General features: G+C 51.5%; 1 protein-coding gene across 2 annotated transcripts in view; it reads left to right on the forward strand.

Moving 5' to 3' along the window:
• The first annotated feature begins 3,276 nt into the window (after positions 1–3,276).
• CDCA7L (cell division cycle associated 7 like) overlaps positions 3,277–17,122 on the forward strand; it is a 29,673-nt gene continuing 15,827 nt past the window's right edge. Inside the window, exon 1 of one of the 2 annotated variants that reach the window (XM_058678277.1) lies at positions 3,277–3,534. In XM_058678277.1, coding sequence (XP_058534260.1) covers positions 3,511–3,534 — 24 coding nt within the window. In that variant the 5' untranslated portion in view covers positions 3,277–3,510. The remainder of the gene's footprint in view (positions 3,535–17,122) is intronic. The other variant, XM_058678276.1, reaches the window with a different exon arrangement.

Below are 17,122 nucleotides of genomic sequence, written 5' to 3' on the forward strand. Positions count from 1 at the left end.
AAGTTGGCTTCCCTTTACTCTATTGCAAAATGTTACTGTTGCTTCCAGTGAGGGCCACTCCATCTTGCTCTGTGGAGCTGAAATTCAGGACTCACACCTCGGTAACCCTAGCAACAACCATTGTGAAGTCAAAATCCACCGGGCTTCCCCTAGGGAATTCCCCCACTCAGAATGGAAGTGAAGTTTGACAGCAGAACCCGCTACTGTAGACTCATCACTGACTAAACAGCCTTCAAGTGCATAGGATTCGTTAGGCAACCACAGCTTCCAGGTTGCCGCTGAAGACTTTGAGCTTGGGGCAGCTGTGGTGCTGCAGCAGGTAAAGCCCCCTGCCGGTGTCCTTGGCGTCCTGTATGAGCACTGGCTCCCTTCTAGCTGTTCCCCTTCTGATTCAGCTCCATGCTAATGCACCTGGGAAAGCAGCAGGTGGCCAACAAGTACTTGGGTCTCTGCCACCCACAGGGCAGGCCCAGATGGGCCTGGACTTCTGGCTTTTAGCCAGGGCCCCAGGGCCACTGTAGCCATTTGAGGAGTATACCAGCGGTTATTGAAGTGTCACATCAAAGGTTCAGACTGGGTGGAGTCATAGGCCTCTAGTAATTTTTACAAGCTCCCTGCTAAGAACATTGCAAACTGCCAGTGATACATTGTAGGTGAGCAGCTTTGCCCTGTCTTTACTTATCGTGGTGTAGCTACTGATGAGCGTTTCCTGCAGCCAATGCCCCTGCCTACAGTGTGAGCATGCTAAAAGCTGTTATTTTACTGTGCTGTTAGTCTAAAAATATCTTTTTCAGCTTTGACCAGTCCTCTCTGTGTCTTCTTTAAAATAGGACTAATATTTTAAACTCCACATTTGCAGCAAATTTGCAATGCAGGAAGGACCAGCAAGATGTCCATTTCTCAAAAAAAAAAAAAAAAAAGTTAGGCTAGGTTCGTGCAGGTGCTCTGTGTCATTTGACCCACTAATTTTATATTCCTCTTTTCAAAAGCACCTCCTTTTCAGGTGGGTGCTGTGGCATGCAAATCCTCTGCTTGGAGCCCAGACATCCCATATGGGTGCTGGTTTCAGTGCCAACTGTTCCACTTCTCATCCAGCTCCCTGCTGATGTGCCTGGGAAAGCAGCAGAGGATGGCCCAGGTGCTTAGGCCCCTGCACTGCTGTGGGAGACCCGAAAGATGCTCCTGGTTTTGAATCAGCTCGGCTCTGGCCATTGTGAACATTTGGGGAGTGAACCAGCAGATGGAAGATCTCTCTGTCTCTCCTTCTAACTCTGCCTTTCAAATAACAAAAAGTAAATAAATCTTGGGGGGAGAAAAAGGTTTGATAGAACCATCCATGAAAAAAAAAGTGCAAATAAGAGCACTGGGTTCATGGGGAAGAAATTATCGCCTAAAAATGAAAAAAAAAAAAAAAATCAGTTGCTGCTTCCCAGCAGTCAAAGGCAAGGTGGATAGTGGATTGGGTCTGTAAGAGTTCAGTGGTTCCGAGTTTTTCAATCTGCTTCTGTCAGCCGCTTATTGGTGGCAGGGATCTTACAGTATCTTTCTGAAAGATCCTGTTTCCTTAAAGGAGAGAGTGCATCTGAAGGCAAACTAAGAAATTCGAAAGTGGCTGTGTTAAATCTGACTGTGTTTTTGGTCTGTCCTACCCTCGGGGTCTGGCCCACTGAGAGCAGTGTTCTGAACTAAGGAGGAAGGATCACCCGAGCTTGCTGGCTCTTCAGTGCCAATTCCATTGACTCCTTACAGAGACGACGCTCTCCAGCTGCCATGCCCCCAACCCTTCCACTGCAAACCCACCACCAAGGGTGTAAACAGGTTTCCGATAGGTTTCACAATCCCACTACAATCTTGGCACCGCTTCATTCCCACTTTGCCCACCTTCTCCACCTGCTGAGCCTGAGCCCTGAGATGGGATAGCTCCAACTGGAAGTGACCCTGGAATCTCACTATATCCATGCTGAAGTAGGAAACAGATGAACGAACCAAGAAAGTGCTTTTTAAACAAACTTTCATCGAACAGAACAGGGATGGCTGCTCAACAAGAGAGACCTCCCGTCTACCCCCCAAAAGAAGAGCTTTGTGGAAGAGAGCTGAGAGTAGTGAGGGAGGCAGTGGGAAGCAACAGTGGCTGGGAAAGATGCCTCACCCCAAAGCGGTTTGCTAAGGCTTTACTACAGTCAGGATTAGGGTAGGGTCTGGCCTACGGAAGAACAAGGTAATGCCCTTCCTGCTTCTGCAGTATGCATCAGCCTCAAACTGGTTGTTTGCAGCTTGTACCATTGCCTCTTTGGGATGGTCTGGCCCCCTGGGAGTAGTAACAGTGTTGCAAGATGAGCCTTCAGGTCTGAGAAACAGTCCCGCGGGGAGATGGGCGGCACCAGCCCACTGCTCCCTCTTTCCTGCCCAAACCCTGCCACCTTGGTTATAAAAGTCTTCTCTGCCTCTCCTCTCCTTGACCTTTTGTCCTCACAGCATGCATCCATTGGTCCCAAACAGGTTTCTGCATGATTACACTGCTCATTTTAATTAATTAGTATAATTTATAAATACTAATTGCACGAATTACCAGATTAATAGGAATTATCCACTTGCCAGCGCTTCCATGCATCATTTATTACTGCCTTGGTTTGGTACACTTCTATCTAACTAGCTCCCAGACCGCGAATTTTCTGGGGCCTATTTTCTGTTGGTTTCTGTGTTCCCAGGACCTAACTCCCTCCCCTCCCCCCTGGGGTGGGGGTTCTGTTATTCAATTTTCATTTAATTACTCAGCATTCCTGACCTCTAGAACTCTTGCCCGTCGGGCTGGAGGCCTGGTGTGACACAAAGAGGCAAAGATACTCGGGGCAGTGGCTGTTGTCTGGAGGTTCAGGCCAGAGGAGGCTTCCTAAGCGCTCCCCATGGAACCCGGGATGCCCCTTTAAACAAACGCTGGCAAGCGCGGGGCCCCACCCCTTTACAACTGAACAAAACAAACAAAAAAAAAACTAGCCCCGAGGCCGCCCTAAAATTCTCTCAGGGTTCGGAGACCCAGATCTTGCCCGGGACCACGGCCCAAATTGGTATCCACCCCGCTGAGCCGGCGGTGCCCGCTGGAGCACGGGCCTGCCCCCTCTCTCATTTCTCCCGCGCGAAAAGCCGGCTGGACCGCTCCACTCCCCTCCTCGGCTGCAGGGGGGAGAGGCGGCCGCAGTGGGCCGGGCCGCCGCCCTTGACCGCGCCTCCAGGCAGCCGCGCTCGCGCCACCTGCGAGGCCGAGTCCGCTGCGCGCGGAGCCGAGGCCGAGGTCCCCGGCTGCAGGCCCCGGCAAGGCGGCGCCGAGTGGGCGGCGCGCGGCGCGCTCCCCCGCGCCCCCGGCGCCCAGTGCGCCCCTCCCCTGGGCCCGCCCCAGCTCCGCCCGCCGGGCAGCGGGGCTGCGGGGGTGTTCGGCGAGCGCCGGGGCCCGTGGCCAGCCAGGCTCCCGCGTGGCCGCGTGCTAGGAGGCGACTGGCGTCCGGTTTAGGAAGAATGGACGTGGCGACTAGCTCTCAGGTGAGGGTCCCGCCGTTCGCCGCGTCGCCCCGTGCCCTGTGCGCTCTTGGTAGGGAGGCTTCCGCCTCTGGCCTGGGGGCTGGAAACGTGGCCCCTCAGGTCTCGGCGGCTGGGCTGGACTGGCTGCCAGCCTGCGCCCGAGTGGGGGGCGCGCCCTGCAGGTGTGCGCCTCCGGGGGGAGTGGTGCCACCTGAGAAAGCGCGGCCGCGCACCCCGGGCGCTGCAGCGTCCTCGGCGGGTGCCCTGGGGCGGGGGCGGGGGTGGGGTTGGGCAGGGTCGCTGGCTGGGCGGCTTGGCCTTGGGCGCCAGGTGTGCCAGCTTTTCCCGGGAGGTAAGGACGGGGGAGGCGGCGTCCGCTAGAGCGGGGACTGGGGCAATGTTTGGAGAGCCCCCCCATCTCTCCACTTTCCTGGCATAGAGATAAAGAAGTTTAGCAAAAGTTCATTTTCGTTTGAAAAGAAAAAGTTTTGAGATAACAGACTTCAAGAGGAATGGATTTGTGTATGTGCAGCAACTTTTATTTACATAAGTTTTTGAAGAAATTTTGTGAGCCCTTGGAAATGGCAGCGTCATTGAGGCACAACAACCCCCTCTAAAAAAAGAAAAACCAAACCAAACAACAAAACCCAGAAGCTGAGAGAGCCCCAAATCTTAGCTCGCAGCCAGATCCCCAGGTAGACATTGTGGGCCTAACTGGGTTTTTAAAACTCATTAACAGGCGCTTAGCGTGAGGCCGCCTCAGGCGTCCCAAGTGAGAGAATGTGAGAGTGACTTAAGGGTTTGGTTTTTTTTTTTTTTCCCACAAGATTTTTTTCTGTGTGTCCTTAAGTTGAAATAAAACTCCCAACGAACATGTTTTTATCCAGAGGTGAGCAGTAGCATGTTAGAAAAAAAAAAAAAACTTTGAAAAAGGAAGGAAACAGCCGCAGAGCTGCTGTGGGAAGAACAATTTGGTGCCTTGTTTTCAGGGCCTTTGCAGTTCCCACTTCATCCTGACTTCCGCTGGCATCTCCACCTGCCCACGCGGGGCCCCCCACCTGCCCACAGACTGTTGCCTTGCCTGACTGTGGCAGCAAGTTCCTACCCAGCTTTCTCTAAACCTAGCCTTGGGTGGGTTATGACGTATGAGTCTTGGCAAAGAGAGAGATGTGCGGTGAAGGTGAGAAAGTATTTTGGAACTTTCTCCATTGCAGGAATGTCCTGGGAGCCAAGGAATCTGTACCCATGGCCCTCGCTGGCGCAGGGCTGGCTCTCTCTGGTTCGTTCTCTGTCCTTTGCCACTGGCCTTTACGCTGTAATGGCCTTCTAGGCATCTTGGAGGTAAACACCCCCCACCTCTAGAAGGAGGGTTGAGCTGGAGCTGAGGATGGATGGGAAGGTGTCCGCGGCAACTGTATCACTCTGGGAACTCCTTTTGCTGTGGAGTTCTTAGCCTTTGCTGCTTAGGAGCCTCAGAATGTTCTAGAAGCTGCACCTCCAAGTCTCAGATCACCAGGCTTGTCTTTGATTGAACCTGTGGAAGCTACTTACCATGTGGGGGTGATCCACAAATTATGTCCAATGCATTCTGCACCAGTTAGGCCAGTTGCTGCTCCATGTAGGATGAGCAGGGCTTCCCTCCTACCTTGAGGTTTTGTTTTTGCTTTGGTGTTTTTTTTTAGTTGGCAGCACCACATTAAGATGTGTGATAGCGTTTCCAGGGGGAGTGTTCTTGTTCATCAGAACTTAGTTGTGAGTAGATTACAGCCTCCTGGAATTAGCTGCGATTGCTTCAGCGCACTGGGCAGGTGACCGCGGGGTAGGGCATTCAGTGAACCCGCCGGGCCCAGCAAGGTGTGTTACATTCCTGGGCGCTGCCTGGCACCCACGCCTCATGGATGCTGCCCCGTCATGCACGCCAGCCTCTTCCCTGCATAGCATGTGCAGCCCAGCCCCCGTGGTCACCGGCTTTTGAGCTCAGTTGGACATGCAGTAAATAGAATAGATGAGGTTCCTGGAAAGCGACTTAGGCCTGAGGTTAGCTGGAGCACGTGGGTCCCAAGGAGAGAAGCTGATCTGCACCTGAACTTTAGGATCCTTGCTCTTCTGAGATCTGAACTCTTCCCCCACCCTACTCCCTGCCCGGTATGTCCTGAAGGGCCGGTGTGGCCTCCCTGATCCACAGGCTGGAGTCCTCGCTGGGCTGGGCTGGGTGTTTGTACTTTTGTGTTGGTGGACAGAAGTCATACCTGATCCAGGGAGCTTGAACATGTGAAGCTGGAGCATGAGCCTGCACGTGCTGCCCAGCCGGGACACTGGGGGCTGAGGATGTCTCTGTCCTCCACGGGCTCCTCCGGCCCTCTTGCTCAGTGTTCTAAAGAATGTGCCTGGAACCTGCTGTGGATGGTGGCGGGGAACGCTCTGGTATTGAACTCACAGATACAGATTGTACCCACGTGTGTCTTTGGTGGCGTCTTTGAAGGATTTACCATTCTCATAGCAGTGTCTTTTTAAAAGGTTGTTTGGTTGTGATCGTTTGTACGTCTGACTGTCTCAGCCCGCAGCAGAGGCGAATGCTTGGTGATGGGGCAGGGGAGGAAGAAGAGGCGGCAGGTGTCATAGCACTTTGACCGCATTAGGGCTGTCCGTAGGACATAAGAGATCATGTGACTCATAAGATGAGGGGCTTGGAACGTGGGACACCCATGACTCCGAGTGCCTCCTTTGTGGCTGCTTTTCCCATCCCAGGAGCCTGCTGCTGTGTGCTCTGGGAGGCAGCAGGTGATCCTTTAAGGATGCTCCTGGCTTTCCTTTGGCCCAGCCCTTGGTTTTGGCAGACCTTTGGTGGGGGTGGTGGGGTAAGAGTGAAGATTTCTCTGCCTTTATACAGATGCACATTTAAAAGGAAAAAAGAGTAAAAAAAAAAAAACTTAGCAAAGCCATTTGCTTAAATGTATGCTGGCATATTATTTTTTTAAAATATTTGTTTTTTTATTGGAAAGTCAGATTTACAAAGAGAAGGAGAAACAGAAAGAAAGATCTTCCATCTGCTGATTCACTCCCCAAATGGCCTCAATGGCTGCAGCTGAGCTGATCCAAAGCCAGGAGCCAGGAGCTTCTTCCAGGTCTCCCGCACAGTTGCACAATCCCAAGGCTTTGGGCCGTCCTTGACTGCTTTCCCAGGCCACAGGCAGGGAGCTGGGAGGGAAGTGGAGCATCCAGGATATGAATCGGTGCCCATGTGGGATCCCGGAGCTTGCAAGGGAAGGCCTTTAGCCAATAGGCTACTGCTCTGGACCGCATATCTTGTTAACGAGTCTTGGACCCTTTCCTGGGCTCAGGAGCACTCACTCGTGTGAGTCACCATCTGCAGCCTTCGTGTAGGAGACAGTTCTGTGTTATAAAAGACCAAGACTTTGTGCATGGCCGTGGAATTGCTGTGGGGTGATGTGCATGGAGGTCAGCAAGCACTCATGAGGCCATTTATTGTCTTGTTGTTCCTGAAAAGCAGTGGTTTCTGAATGCCTTGAAACAGGACCATTCTGGGTGAAGTGTTGTGGAAGTTATTACATTGAAAAAAGTCTCTTCCACAGTAGTGGATGCTGGCATGCAGTAGGGCAATCTTGCCATGCGGTAGTGGCTCAGCGGTGTAGCGGGCCTGGGTTGTAGTCCACACGGAGAGCTGGTGCTGTGCTCCCAGTCTATACCTGTGCACCAGGAGATGTTCGGGGAGCTGCACCTGCTCCAAGTGATGCAGAAATCCCTGTTCTGTCTCCCTGCTGCTCACCGGAGGATCACTCTGCAGTCATTTTGCCTTTTAAACAAATTGTCTGAGCCCATTTGGCTCCCTCTCTGTCCCGAGGAGACAGTCTTGGGTTTGCAGCTGGGGAGAGGATCTTCCCAGCCACCCCGTTCTCCAAGAAGGGAAAAGCATGGCTTCCTTTTCAGAGCTACAGTGTGCTGTGTTGTGCTAGGGTGCCGTGATGCGTTTGTCTGGGAAGTGGAATGGGGTTGGGTTTGGGTCAGCGTCCCCTGTGGCTTTTGGAACTCACCTGCTGGGTGGCACTGGGCTGCTTCTCACCAGGGGCCCCACAGCGGTGCTCTACCGAGATGTCTGGTCAGTGTCGTTTTGCTGTGTGTGAGGGCTTTGCCATCTTTGTCCTCACGACGTGTATCTAAAGGCACGTGTTGGAGCCCACACTGCTTGTCCTGTTGCTTTCTTGCTCCTGCATTTGATAACACTGTGTTTGCAGCTAACGGAGCACCAGCAAGTGTGGATGCTTCAGAAAGTCACGGAAAAATCGTGCGTTGGGAAAAACCAACCAGCCCATGCAATTCAGTTTTTGTTTTGTTTGTTTTTAATACATTCTCTGGCTGCTATCTGGGTAGGTGCTTTGGGATGCTGGGGGATCCAGTGGGGATTTTAGTGCAGGAGAAAGCAGAGCCTCATCTTGGAGACCATTCCCTCCAGCCTGCCCTCCAGGCATGCCCTGAACCTGCCAGCAAGCGAGTAGCAGAAGCCACTGCGACCTGGCACTGGTGGGAGGCATATATGCAAGTCTGTGACCTTGACTTGGAAGGCGGGAACACTTGCCAAGAGCTGGTCTGTGTGGCAGCGGTGGACTTTTTTTTTGTTTCTGTTTTTCCTGAAGATTGTTTTTTATATGAAAGTTACAGAGAGAGAATCTCTCTCTCTCTCTCTCTCATTCACACTCACTCTCATTCCTTCCCTCCCTCCCCTGCTTCTGTCCATCACTTCACTCCCCAAATGGCTCCAATAGTTGGGCCAGGCCCAAGCCAGGAGCTTCTTTCAGGCTTTTGGCATGGGTGCAGGAGCCCAATGGGCCATCTTCTGCCACTTTCACAGCTGCATTAACCCAAAGCTGGGTTGGAAGTGGAGCAGCGGGGACTGGGTCCGTGCCCATGTGGAATGCTGACCACAGTGCTTGTCCCAGTGGTGGAATTTTTAAGAAGGTAGCAGACACCTTTGCTGTGTGGCCAGACTGTCTTCTGGACAGCATGGGATCTCTGAAGACTTCCCCAGGTATGAAGTGGCTTGTAAGAGAAAGCAAGCATTTCCTGACCTGGATGTAGGTTTGAGTGCTTGTCTGCCTGGCTCTGCTCCAAGACGCTGGTCACGGTGTAGCAGGGTGGGGGAAGCTAGATCTGGTGTGCCTGGGCTCTGGCTGCATGGCATGTGGGCACCAGATTCCCTGGAGTTGGTGTGGTCTGGGGTCTCCTGCCCCATTGCTCCTTCTCTGTTCCCCACCCCTCGTACAGGAACAGCCTCTGTCTTCCTCCCCAGCCAACCTTAAACCTTTACTCTGGGAGGTGTTGTGTCCCCAGGGAGTGCCCTGGTGCCCCTCCTCTGACTGAGATGAAGACCCCAGGGATTCTTCCCTGGGGCGGCGGCTAGGGTCGCATCAATCATTCTGCCCATTTGGTGTGCAAAGGGCCTGATCTATCAGCTCAATTTTTATTTGTTTACTGATTTATTTTATTTGAAAGGCAGAGTTGGAGAAGAGCTAGAGATGCTCTGATCAGTTGTTTCATTCCCCAAATGGCTGTAAGGGGAGTCTCCCTGTGGGCGGCGGAGGGTCACGTGCTTGGGCTGTCCTCTACTGCTTTTCCAGCTAGCTACGTTAGCAAGGAACTGGATGGGAAGTGAAGCAGCAGGGGCTTGAGTTGGCTCTCTGATAGGGAATGCTGGTGTTGCAAGGTGGCCCACCAAGATGCTGCCCTTTTGTTAATACTCTGAGAACGATGATTTTGAACTGTGAGGGTCTGGTGGCAGGAAGGGTGAATTCTCGGGGGGTGGGACACCTGCAGGTGAGCGGCAGGCCTCTGGTGGTTGAACTTGGCTGCAGACCAGTTGGTGTCTGCCCCAAGAGCCCGTGGGGGTAGCAGAGGAATGTTCTCATCCATCCGCCGTGGTATCTTGCAAAGTCAGGCCTGTTTGCATTCCATAGCATAGAATATTTTTCTATCTGTCTTAGCACAAGGGTGAAATGAAAATGACTCTTCGGGGACTCCCCCTTCCCTGTCCCATTTGTGGCCCCAGAAGCCTTGGGGCTGTCACTGAGCTGCCCGGGTGGAGAGGCTTGGGACTGCCAAGTGTACAACTGACAAATGCACCTGCCCTGCATCTCCCTCCCCTGACCCCATCAGTGCATCTTATGTAATCCTCCTTGCTTTGGACGGGCAGCTAAATGGGGAGAAGGTCGAACTTCAGTTGATATTGGCATCACTAAGAGGATTGCTGTTATTTGAAAAGCAGGGAGAGAGCAGGAGAGAGGAGAGAACTCTTCTGTCTGTCTGTTCCTCCCCCAAATGGCCGCAACAGTCATGGGTGGGCAAGACGAGAGCCAGAAGGTTCTTTTGAGTCTCCCGTGTGGGTGCAGGGTCCCAAGGACTTGGGCCGTCCTCTGCTGCTTTCCCGGGTGCATTGGCAGGGAGCTGGATGGGAAGTGGAGCAGCCGGGACCTGAACTGGTGCCCACACGAGATACAAGTGGCCTTCCTAGGAACATTTGTGATGTGAAATATGCAGTATGTTTGTTTTCTGAAAATTTGTTTAAAAAGGATATTCACAAGAAGCTATTTCGTACTGTTGCTTATTCTTCACAGTCCTGTTTGTGTTTGTTTTCCAGTCACTTGATGCAGGGCTTTGTTCTGTTTGTCTGGTCTTGGTTCATGTCCTGGGAACTTGCTGGCCTCCAAGGCTCCCTCTGCCTGACTTTGGAGCCTTTCTGTTTTCCCATGCTGCTGGCTTTGAAAGCTCCCCGAGAGGAGTGCCTGGCTGTCCTCCTGACCTTTGGCGTCCTGAGTGGCTGTCTTTAGGTGCCTAGGAAGGATGGGCTCTTAGTATGTCATTCCTGGTGACTCTGAACCAGGAGCCTCCAGGGCCCCCAGGTTAGGGGGACATCCTTCCTCCCCACCCGGCAGTCAGTTGGAAGCTGGGTGGGACACTGGCCTGAGGCAACCTGCTGCCAGGCCTGTGGGGATGGAGCTGGTGTTCCTGCTCCTGGGCCTGTGCGAGGTGTCCAGGAGACTTGGGGACACCTGGGCTTCCCTGTCCACGTTAGTCACATGGTGCTGAGGCTGTGACAGGATGTGGTGCCCAGCAGGGGTGCCCTAATGCCAGCAGCGCCTCGGGGTATGATTTTGGGGAGGGCTGCTGCTGGTCACTGAAAGGGTGTTCTGTGGGGCGAGGTGACCATGTTGTATTTCTCCTTGTTTGAATTTTCTTTAAAAAGAGAGAAGAGAGAGAGAGAAACCCATAGTGATTGGGCCCAGTATGATGGCTCAATGGTTTAATTCTCACCTTGTAAGCGCCGGGATCTCACCAGTTTGTGTTCCAGCTGCTCCACTTCCCATCCAGCTCCCTGCTTGTGGCCTGGGAAAGCAGTCGAGGACGGCCCAAGGTCTTGGGATTGGTTCAGCTCCAGCCTTTGCAGCCACTTGGGGAGTGAACCAGCAGATGCAAGATCTTCTTTGTCTCTCTTTGTCTCTGTGTATCTGCCTTTCCAATAAAAATAAATTAATCATTTAAAAATTAGTGATTAAGTGGAGGGGCACTTATTTTTTTTTTAAGTTAATTTAATTTATAGAGATCCCCTCCTCTGATTCTGCCCCCACACTGGCTGCAACAGTTAGGACCGTGCCGCCAAGTGAAGCAGGCCAGCTCCTGAGAGCTGGGTCCGGGGCTCCCTGGGGTGGCAGCGACCTGAGCATGGTCCAGGGCTCCCCGGGGTGGCAGCGACCTGAGCATTTGAGCTGTCATTTCTGCTGCCTCCCAGGGTGTGTGTTGTCAGTAAAGCTCCAATGTCGCTCCAACCTGGGTGCTGTGCTAGCCGGTACCGGGGTCCGAGTGGTGTCATAACGGGTGCCGGGGTCCTGAAGGGTGACTGCTCTGCCACTCGCCCGCACTGTGGGGATGGGGACTTTCAAAGAGTGCAGTGAATTAGTGTTTCGTGTTCCAAGTGTGAAGTTGGACATTGTACGCCATCCCCTTTCCTCTTTTGAACAGAAACGCGGTGCCCGTGGCACAGTAGCTGTCGGCCGCTCCCTGCTGTCCCTGCCTCGGCCGTCCCGGCTCTTTCCTGCTAATGGGATCTCGCTGTGCAGATGTCCGTCCTTCTGGGCTGGCTCTTCTCAGCGCACTTCTGGGGTTCATCCGTGCTATCAACATTGCATTCCTGTTTAGGCTGAAAGAGGCTCAGAGAGAGAGAGAGAGGGGAGGGGAGAGATTTTTCTTTTTCTTCTTATCCATGGGTAGGTGAGTGATGGTTGTTTCGGCTTTTTTTCTGCTTGTTGGTTGTGTCGGCTTCCACCGAATAAAAGTTGGTATACAAATACCTGTCTGGGTCCTTGCCTCTAGTTCTTTTCAGTGTGTACACCTAGGTCCTGTGGCAATTGTAGCTTTGAATTTTCTGTGAAGGCGCCAGGCTGTTAGGCACTGCCACTGCATAGTGGTGCACAGTTTCCTTGCCAATTCTGCTTATCAGTATGGCGCGAAGTAGTATCTCATGATTTTGTTTGAATCTCCCTAGTGCTTGGTGTCGCCGAGCCTTTTTTTATGTGCTCATTCTCGGAGAAACATTAAGTTCTTTGACCATTCCATACTTTGGGTTTTTTGTAGGTATTGAGTTGTGGGAGTTTTATGTTTTTTGTTTTTTTGTTTTTTCTGGATGTTAGCTCCTCAAACATATACGTGATTTGGAAATATTCTCAGGTTGGTTGGCATGACTTGATAGTATCTGTTGATGCACATGTTTTAAGTTTTAATCATCTGTTTTATCGGGGTTTAAAAACTATTTACTTGAAATGCAGATTGAGAGCGAGCGAGAGCTTGTTGGTGTGCGAATGAACACGTTCATCCACTGGTTCACTCCCGAAGTGCTGTCATGTAGGGCTGGGCCGGGTAAAAGTCCAGAGCCTGGAACTCCATCTCAGTCTCCCACATGGATGGCGGGGCGTCAGGTGTGTGGCCCTTCTGCTGCCGCCTTCTCAGGTGCACAAGGTCTGGAGCACAGAGCGGCTTTCCGCCTGCGGGACGCCTGTGTCACAGACAGCCGCTTAACACACTGCATCACAATGCTGGCCTGTGATGGAGCTGTGTATTGTTGCTGTGTCCAAGAAGTCATCACCAAACCCAGGTTCCTGAAGCTTTTTCTGCTGTGTTTGCTACTCTTTTGCTCTTGTTTTGGGCATTTGATCCATTTGGAGTAATTTTTCTTTAGTTAAGGGTCCAGCGTCGTTGTTCAATGTGTGGATATTGCAATCTGCTGTGCTCTGCTCGTTGAAGACTGTCCTCACCCGAAGTGGTAAGGACACTGAGCAGTCTTGGCCCTTTTCTCACAAGGCCTTTGTGTGCGTAGGTTGATTTCTGAGCTCTGTTCTTTTTTGTTGGTCTGCGTGTCTCGTTTGCCAGAGCCTCGGTGTTTGATGATTGTAGCTTTGCAGTAAGTGTTGAAGTCAGGAAGCGGGAGTATTCTTTTCCAAGATGATTTTGGCTGTTTTGATGTTAACTTTTTTTTTTAAGATTGATTTATTTTTATTGGAAAGTCAGATATACAGAGAGAAAGGTCTGTCCACTGATTGACTCCCCAGGTGGCTGCAAAGGCTGGAGCTGAGCTGGTCTGAAGCCAGGAGTTTCTTCTGGGTTTCCCACGTGGGTGCAGGGTTCCAGGGCTTTGGGCCGTCTTCTGCTGCTTTCCCAGGCCACAGGCAGGGAGCTGGATGGGAAGTGGAGCAGCTGGAATACAAATTGGTGCTCATATGGTTACTGGCCTTGCAAAAACTTTAGTTAATAGGCTACCGTGCTGGGCCCTAATGTAAACTTTAAAAGCAAATTCATTTACTTGCAAAACATAGCTCCCATCTGCTTGCTCATGCCCCAAATGCCTATAGCAGTCGAGAGCTGGGAGTTCAATCCAGGTTTCCATATGGGTTCCAGGAGCCCAGCTACCTGACCCAGCTCCGCCTTCTCCCAGGGGCCACCTGAACAGGAAGCTAGAGTGATGAGGTGGGGCTGGGGTTGCACCCAGGCCTTGCAGTGTGGAAGTGGAGCTACGGGGTCTGAGCTCTGACTCCCCCATGAATTTCAGGGTGGGCCTTTTTTTTTCTTTCTAAAAAGGTCAGTGGGATTTTGGGAGAGATTGCACCAAATCTGTCCATATTAGCAGAGAATATTGCTGTCTTCCGGTCAGCTGGCATGGATATCTTTCCATTCATCAGAGTCCGAAGTTTTTCTGGCATGTTCTTCACTGTACAAGAGTTTCACTGTGTTAGGGAAGTTTACTCCTAAGTGTTTTTTCAAATGCACACTTGAGTTTTTAAATTTTGTCGAAGTCTCATTTTTCTTTTGTTGCTTTGCGCTTCCACTGTTGTATCAACTTTAAATTTAGGTATAAAGTTTGTGATTTTTATTCTGCCACTGATGCGGTTGTTTCCATTTTGATTTACATGAGTGAACGTCCTCACGACTCTGAGGTCAGAAAAATTTTATGCTGTTCAATTCTCCTCTGTGGTTTACTGGGCATTCTGACTTCTGTCGGCTGAATTACCGCCTCAGGAGAGAGGATCAAAGACCCCTCTGCCTCCTGCGGCTGCTCCAGCCGGCGATTGGCTCACGGCCCTGTATTCCTTTCCCAGTGGTCAGTGCTCCTGCCTTTATCACGTCTTAATTAGACCCATCCAAGAGCTCTTCACAAAGTTTGTAGAACATCAGGAGCGTGTTGGGGTATGGCGAGTTACACCAATGCTTGCCATGCCTGTAGCCCACACGTGTTTGTTTCCTGGCTGCTTCGCTTGGCAGCGCAGCTCCCTGCTGCTGTGGTAGGGAAGCAGCCAGATGTTGGGGCCTTGTGTCCCTGCCAGCCCCCCGGGAGACCCGGATGGAGTTCCCAACTCTTGGTTTCAGCCTGGCCTTTGCACCTGCTGCTATGGCCATTTGAAATGATGCATATGAGCCGTCCTCAGAATATTCATGGACAATGCATAATATAACAAAAGAGGGGGGGACATATGTGGCTTTCGTGACATTTTGTCCTGGATTATGCTTTCCTTTTAGTTTTACTTGTTTTCTCCTTGCCGTTCGGAAGTACCCTGTTGTATGCGGGACTCTTTCTAGGGGGTCTGTTGGTGCTTGATAACACCCCCCTCCACCCCACCCCAGAAGTACTGTTGCCTCTTGGTAGTCACCTACAACCCCCACCCCACCCCGTCCTAGGTGATGACTGCTGTGATTTTTTGGTTTCTGGGATTTTCATCCAGCTGTTCAACAGAATCGTGGGCTGTACCATGTATTAGACCTTGGTCCATGATGCCCGTCATTAACTCATCATTCTTTACTGCTGGTGTTTCATTGTGTAGATATACTGTGCTTTGTGTATCTTTCCATAGTTGATTTAATGCTCTTTGAAGACACTGGGCTTGGACTTGCCAAGGACATGGTGTCATGTCGCCTGTGTGAGCACCTGCAGTGGGAGTGGTACATCACAGGGCACGTGTTATCTGCCATCAAGCTGTGCCTGGTGGCCCTGCTATCTTGCATAATGTCCATGGATATCTGGGACAGTTGTTCTCCCTTCTGGGCAGCCCTTGGTGTTTCTCTCTCTCTCTCTCTCTCTCTCTCGTCTGACTTCTGTGTTCGTTTAGTAGATGCGTCCCATTGTAGTTGGTCTTTGGGTTTCCACAATGACTAAAATTCTTGCACATCTTCTCATGTGCTTCCCTACCTGCTGCGTGTCTTGGCTAACATGCTTGTTCCTGTCCAGTTGTCCCTTGCGCCCTTGTCTCATGGGTGAGCTTTGGGAGTTTGTTCTTCCGGTTACAGGTGCTTTATGAGGTGCGTGACTCGCAGTCGCTTTCTCTCAGCCTCTGGCTTTCTGTGGCCCTCTCTCGGCTTGTTTTGGTAAGCAGGGGCTCTGAGCTAATTTGTGGATTTGTAAAACCGGGGGTGTGCTGCGTGGCTGGTGTGAGCCATTTGTTCTAGGCTTACTCCCGGGGTCACAGGGACTTTCCTCTGGACCCTGCGTGGAAGTGTACAGTTTTGGTAGTTTGCTTTTCCTTTGAGCCTGTGATCCCTGTGGGTGGTTGTTCCTGTAAGCAGCGCAGGCTGTGTATGGATAAGTCTAATGGATCCCCCAGTTAATTTAATCAACTGTTTAAGGAGGTGCTGCACATGTCCCCTCCCTGAGCCCCCTTTGTGGTGGGTGAAGAAGTGGGGGTACTGGTTTTTGTGGGTAAAATGTTTCTTCTCCCCTGTGTGTAGCAGCAGGCTCCGTGGGCTTCCTGTGAATTCTACCATTTCAGCTTTCAAAATGGCTCTCAAAGCAGTCAGAACCTGCAGGGAGTTCTGTTGGCCGGCGCTTGGGGCTAACTTGGACTGGTTTCTGGGTGAAATCGACACTGATCCAGGAGACAGGAACACTTCCTAGCTTCATCAGAAGAGGACCACAGGTTGTTTCTGGCTGGGGCTGGTGGTGGCGTGTTCTAATCCGCCAAGGCTTACACTTAAATATCACAGAAAGAGACCAAAGCCCAGGTGAAAACACATGCTTATTTTTGCAATACAAACTTTCAAAATCACAACACGTCATTTTGGTCTGTTTTCCAGGATAAATACTTGATGGAACAGCCGTTGGCACCGTGAGGGGTCTTTTTATGGGTTAGTTTTTTTTTTCTTTTTTAAATTGAATTTTAATTGAGACCCAGGCTGGCAGAGGATTGGTTTGTGCCAACTCCAGGAGATGGGACCAGTGTGGCTTTCTCAGGCGAGAACAGAGCTGGAGTCCAGCGAATGGGGGGCTCTGCCCACTCCTCTGACCTCCATCATCTCAGATGACTTTTGGGCTCAGGAGTGCAGACACCTGGGTTCAAGGTAGGCTTTTGCCAGGCACCCACCAGAGTCCTTGGCCCGCTAGGCTGCGGTTGAGCTCTCTCTTGTAGGTGAGGGGGTTATGGTCTGGCACCCCATGGCCCTGGAGGAGGGTTGAAGTCCAGACTTGTTCTGTCGGCTGAGAAATGACTGCATTCATTGCAGGGGGGGAACTTTGCTTCCCCCTTTTCGATTGTCTGATTGCTCGATTGCTCATGCTGTGGTTGAGAGCAGGTGTGCGGTGTGTCCGTTGAAATGTTGGGTGCCGGGGTTTTGAGGTTCCCCACTGCTTGGGATTCAGGCAGGCGACGTTAGCTCAAGAACGTGAGTTCTACCACCGTGCCAGAGAGCAGGATGGAGTTCCTGGCTTCAGCCTTGAGCCTCACTCATTCTTGCTGTTACAACATTTGCTGAAGCTTTCTATCTGTAGCTCTCTCTATTGCCCAGCTGTTCAAATAAATGAAAATACATGAATAAAGCAAAAAAACCCCACATATACTAGTTAAAATAGACCAGGTCATCTTCTGCAGTCTTTTGCGATGCCTTAATAGGAAGCTGGACAGAAGCAGAGCAGTTGGGACTTGAACTGGTACTCTGATGTGGGTGATGGAGCTGCCAGTGGTGGGTCAACCTCTTGTACCACAGCACTAGCCACTTGTGTTCTTTATTTATTATATTTCAAGTTCATGCATGTTGTGCGGTGGGTCAGAATTTCCTTCCATTGTAA

The sequence above is a fragment of the Ochotona princeps genome, chromosome 20 (assembly GCF_030435755.1).
Source record: "Ochotona princeps isolate mOchPri1 chromosome 20, mOchPri1.hap1, whole genome shotgun sequence".
Classification (NCBI taxonomy): domain Eukaryota; kingdom Metazoa; phylum Chordata; class Mammalia; order Lagomorpha; family Ochotonidae; genus Ochotona; species Ochotona princeps.